Source organism: Henckelia pumila, chromosome 2 (genome assembly GCF_033568475.1).
Source record: "Henckelia pumila isolate YLH828 chromosome 2, ASM3356847v2, whole genome shotgun sequence".
In the NCBI taxonomy this organism is placed as follows: domain Eukaryota; kingdom Viridiplantae; phylum Streptophyta; class Magnoliopsida; order Lamiales; family Gesneriaceae; genus Henckelia; species Henckelia pumila.
In genome coordinates this window covers 137,024,420-137,030,419 of record NC_133121.1, presented here as the reverse complement: position 1 = coordinate 137,030,419, position 6,000 = coordinate 137,024,420, and the positions used below count along the sequence as shown (strand labels likewise).

The 6,000-nt window shown below is 34.2% G+C and overlaps 1 protein-coding gene across 1 annotated transcript; it reads right to left on the bottom strand.

Annotated features, from left to right (window-relative positions):
• Positions 1-614: 614 nt before the first annotated feature.
• On the bottom strand, positions 615-2,027 carry LOC140883192 (E3 ubiquitin-protein ligase RDUF2-like). Its single transcript, XM_073289559.1, has one exon. It carries the CDS (start codon positions 1,916-1,918, stop codon positions 893-895), a length of 1,026 nt encoding a protein of 341 aa, XP_073145660.1. The 5' UTR covers positions 1,919-2,027; the 3' UTR covers positions 615-892.
• Positions 2,028-6,000: the final 3,973 nt, after the last annotated feature.

The following is a 6,000-nucleotide window of genomic DNA, read 5'->3' as shown; positions in this document are numbered from 1 at the left end:
CCGAGAGAATGTCCTCCAAAACTCTATTTTAATGTATGAAGAGTACCATCTGCATATGAATTAGTAAAATACTACTAGTTTTACTATGCTTTACGAGAGGCTTCTCATACGTCAGGGTTGGAAGATAAAGGGTATACACACACACATACATGAAAGTCCACCGTAGACACTTATGAAGCGCATTAGTTGATATGAAATTCACTTATTAGATAAACAAAACAACACAACAACTGTGTTTAACTTGCATAAGTGATTATAACGGATGTCTACCATAAAATTATATTTATATATAAATATATATTATTTATTAAAGTTAAATTACTTTAGTTAACTAACTTTGGTACGATGATAGAAACTTTTATATAACTCCTAAAACATCCTATAACTAATTAACTATCTAATTATATATATCACATTTTATCTTCTACCATTTCAATTTGAGTAGTTGATAGGTTTCATTTTAAAATTTTAAAAAAAACATCACTTCACTAATTATTTTTTTTATGAAACACACATAACGTATGCCGCAACTCACTAGTATATGAATTAAACAGATGAACTTAAAGCTTGGCTCACCATCTTTTCAGTTCCTCGAATATTTCGTGCTACACATATACATAATAAATAAATAATTTAAAAACGTGTTTTCTAGTTGAAACATAATAATCACGGGTAACATAATGTTGACTAAGGTATACATTCTTTCTTTTCAGCGTAAGCAAACAACACGACTAAATGTACATTATAAAGTCGTATGAAATAAAAATCAACTAGAAAATAATAATAATAATAATAATAATAATAAACCTCCACCAGCAAGTAAAATCATTAAAAAAAAAAAAAAAAGGTATCCACAAGGCAAGTAAAATTACTATCTTGCCCTTCCACCCCACTATTGTCTATCCGATTCCAAGGAAACCAATTCTCTTCGCCGCCTCGAGGACAACCTTCTAAAAACAGAAAAACCCGAACCCGAATCCGACGAAGAATCGGACCTTGCCCTCCTAAAAAAGGATCCGAAATTATCGAAGAACCTCCGAATTCTACCACCCTCCGTCCGCCGCCTTATCCACGGCCCTAGCTCATTCCCCCGCCGCGCACCGCCGTTGACACTCAAATTACCGTCCATTTCTGAATAAACCGCCGGCATAGGGACCTCTCCTCCACCGACAAACCTCCCCACTGCAAAACCACCACCAGGTAGCCTCCATATAGTCAGCCCCAACGCGCGACCCGGAATCGCATCATGGCCATCGGTAGGCAGCTGGTACCGGCAGACTGGGCAGGAATTGCGGAGACTCAGCCACGGGAGAATGCACTCCGGATGATAAATATGTTTGCAAGGCATCTCACGGGCTTTGGATCCGATCGAGAAAGCTTCTGTGCAAACGGCGCAGTGCGGATCTGAACTGACGTGGGTCGAGAGAATTTCCACCGTCGGCAGGGATTCGACCGCCTTCTTGCTCGCCGGTGGATTTTCGGGTCGGTTCCATAGGCTGAACCCGATCTGCGAGAGGCGGTCGAGCATCAATTCAAACCCAGATCCAAGCAAAGACTCCGACATCGTCCACGGCAACGGCCGCAGACCCGAACCAGCGCCGTCGTCGTAGTAGAGCTCGTAACTCCGCCTGCCGCCCCCCTCGTCTGGTGGGGGTTCCAACTCCGGCGAGCTGCGGAGTACAATCAGCGGGTTCAACGACAACCCGTTACGGCGACGTCGTCCCGGACCGGCCCGGGGAGAATCGAGTCTCCGTAAAGGGTCCGGCGAAAAATCCGTCGGATCCACCGCCTGTACGAATCCACCGTCGCAGTGTGGACAAACGACATCGTTCCCGCCTCCGGCCATCACTCTGACTATTCGTGTGCAGGTGTAACACCAGTACGCCGACGCCGCCGTGGGAGCAGCTGTTGAAGCCATCGGATTCAACCTTTTCAGATCTACAAGAAAATTGAAATTGAAATGCTACTTTAATTTATCCTCAAAATTTTCAAAAATAAAATCGAAGGGCCATTCTGTATATATATATATACAGACACCCCCATGTGAACTGTGAAGACGCATAAAAAATGAGTTTCGGAAACTACACACGTTATTTACTAAATTCAGTGTAATTAAACCCGCGTAACGCTGTTATTACTCATATAATATATTATATTCCTTATATTTAAATTTTTTTAATTTAATTTAACTGAACTATTATATTGTTCGATATTTTTATATCTCCTTGTCTCGAGATATTTCTTGGCTCCATCTCTCCTCCAAGAACTCCAAATGCGTGCAAGTTGCAACCAATACAGAGGTCAAATTTTCTATATTATAAGATCACTGCATCGCATTAAACGATGTCTAGTTTCGTTCGGTACGCTGAATGCAGATAAAAATAACATTTTATATGCTAATTAAATGGGTGTTATTTGGTGCTGCTTGTTTTTCAAGATGGGCCTTTTAAAATGGGGATAATCGCATTTTGATCTCTTGTGAAATTCATAAAAATAAAGAAAACCCCATATAATTTTAATAGCGAAAATCATCCTCTGTTATCCAAAATTCAGCTCACGTGCCCCGTTTGATTTTTTTAAAAATTTTAATTATTTTGAAATTAAATAAAGCCTATTTTACCCTCGTACTTTTGATAAACAAAATACACTCGTTTCTTTAGATAGCATTCATCATTCTTTAAGCTTGCTCAGCAGATTTGGAAGAAAACCCTAATCCCCAATTCTTTCACCACTACGGAAGCCTACGCAAGTTTCTGGCGGAGATTTGGAAGAAAACCCTGATCCCCCATTCACCCATTTCTTCCCACATCACAATGAATTTTTCTCTTATCTTTTCTGCTGCACCTTCACACTTTAAATTTGATAACGGGGATTTTGATCTTCATGATTTGAATTCAGATTCCGAGAATGAGATTGAGGGCATCAGCAAGGGGGTGGGGTTTGATTATGGACTGTTTGAGTTATATGAAGTGAATTCGGATTCCGAGAGCCATGATGAAGATGATTTCGTTGATGAAGAAGCTTGACTGGGGAATGAATCATTAGAACAGGAGGAAATGAAGGGGGAGTTGGGTACCTTAAAATTTAAATCCAAGTGCTTCAAAATGGTTGAATATGTGGGTTTGTAAGAAGACTCTACTACAATCTCTCAAAAAATGGCGTTCCAATTATTGTAGAAGAGGGAGATAAATAATAAATTATTTAGTATAAGATTAAAGGGTATTAACGGTATTTAGGGTTTAAAATTCTTCAAAAATTCAAAAATACTCGCATTTACGCGCGTGAATATTACTTCCCGAATTCAGGGTTAAGTGCGCTGCATTCTGTATAACAGAGGGAGTATTTAGCTTATTGATTTTTCATAAAGAGTTTTAAGCTCTTTTGATGTTTCACATGAGATCAAAATGCAATTATCCCTTTTAAAATGTTAGGTGGTTTTTGGCTCGATAGCTTTTAAATTCATTAATTAATTTCAAATGTGTTTAAATATATTTTTATCGTTTAGATAATATGATCATTATAATAGATTTTAAATTCATCAAATAGTGATGTTATTTGAAATAAATTTTGTTTTGTGCGACTAATGTGTAAATATGTAAGATATATGATGATATATTGTTTCATTTTAAACATTAAACTATAATCAAAATCTATATGTTTGAACATTATTATGGATCCAAACACAACTTTAGGGAGTTCTTCTACAAATATATCACAGCCTCGACTTAATTATTACTAGCCATCGAAGCACACGCGCTGCGTGTGTAAATTTATGAATTAAATGATAATTAATTAATAGTTAAAATTTATTGGCGACAAAAACTAATTAATTAAGAGGATATTTATGCAATATTATGTTACAAAATTATGACAAATGATATCTGAAACACAAACCAACAATATAGTATAACATATTGATTCATGTATGTATAAAATCAAATGAGATCAAATTTCAAATCAACAAACAGAGTCTTACATTTAAAATGAATTTTTGCATGCATGTCACTGTCATCTAATAAGTTTCAAATTATGTGGTTGCATGTTCGTAATGTAGAAGGAAGTTCACATATAATAAATTTGAACAAAGTTGCATACAAATTTGATGCGTGAGCAATGCAATTGGAGGTAAAAACAAATCACATCGTAAATTCAATTGTTGTTAAGCCCTAAGGGAATATGACCTCAAATCATGCAAAGCTATACCTGTAAGTCTGAACAAACAATTTAAGATCAATAAATGTAAAACAAAAATCACCAAAAAAGTATGTTTTAAAATATACATATAAGAGTGAGATGAGAAAGAACGTGTGTAAATTGTGTTTAACTAACTAAAACACAAAATCTAATGAGTAGCTTGCATAAGAGTCGTATTTTCTCGAATATAAGAAGATGTCCTCGATGAGTGGAATCTTAGATTCATCAATTTAGCATCATCCATTTTTTGCCACAAAAGGTTTGCATATACAAAACCAAATAATTGCTCTATAAGGAACGTTGTTTGATTTTTTTTAATAAATAATTTGAAAAAGTTATATAGTTTCGAAATATATAAAATAACTAGAAACTAAAATATATATTGTATAAATTGGAATTTTTTTTTGCATAAATCAATAACAGATCATGATCGAATCTATTAAAAATATGACAAAAAATGTTGTGAACCCGTGAATCAATCTTACATGGATGGAATGTAATGTTTGTACAAACAGTTTATTGTGAATGATATATATTCTTCAGCATTCTGTGAGCAGACAACTAAAGGAATTCAACTAACTAATAACAAAGTCTAAAAAATTCAAACAACTTAAAATTAAAGTGACGTACCAGAAATAGCAACGGAAAATACCCATGTCGAAAGTACTGTAATGATTTGATTCACGACCACTATACCCATGTCGAAAGTACTGTAATGATTTGATTCACGACCACTGAGAAAGAAAAAAAAAGTTAGAATCTTGTAAAATTTCTAAAAATGCAACGTAGTAGTTTGAGATAAGGATCGAAATTTCATAAAATGTATCAATGTTTTACCTTCAAGGATTATTAGCATTACATTTTTCAGCGGAAGCATAAACCTTAACCTGCATAGAGGTAGACGTGGGAACTGATTGATGAGAGATTAAGAAGTGTGGGAGGAAATGGAGAGAGTTGGGGAAGTTTATCATAAGAAATTATCATTTTTCCTACTTTGATAAAAAAAAGAAGAAGAAAAGGAAACGAATGATATATTAGTCCACCCACATTAATGACCAAAATCAGTTTTTATATGAGATTCACATGTTATTAAATAGTAAAAAATAGTAAAGATTAAATAGTAACAGTGTGTTTGGATTTCTAAAAAATGAAATTTGGAATTGGATTTGGATTTGGAATTGGATTTGGATTTTAAAATCCATGGAATTGAAATTCCATTTTGTGTTTGGCAAAAAATTAAAATATATTTTGAAATTTGATATTATAAATTTTGGATAAATGATATTTTATAAAAAATTATAAAAAAAAAACTTAAAATATATAAGTAAAGTATATGAATTTATTATTAAAAATAATTTTATTGCTTTATAAACTCAAATCCCGTGAAATCCCGAGAAATCCGACCAATTTTGTCAAGATTTCACATAACTAATTGAAATCCCATCAAATCCCACCAAATACCAATCCCGTTTTGAAATCCCAAGTTGGCAAACAGTGAAACGGTATTTCTAATTCCAAATCCCACCAAATTCCGTGATCCAAACACAGTGTAAAGATAAGAACTGGATACTCAAAAATAAAAATTTACGATTCCTCATTGACAGGTGCATATTATACAACCAAACGAAATATAATATTAACTAATGAAGCCTTCATTTTTTTTCAAAAAAAATGAAAGTTCACAGAAAACACAATAAATTCAGATAAGTTATGGATTTGAGTACTCTCATCTAAAAAAAAATTACTGATTGAAGTTTGATAATTTGGCTATAGAGCAAATGACAATATAAAATAAAACCATTTAAA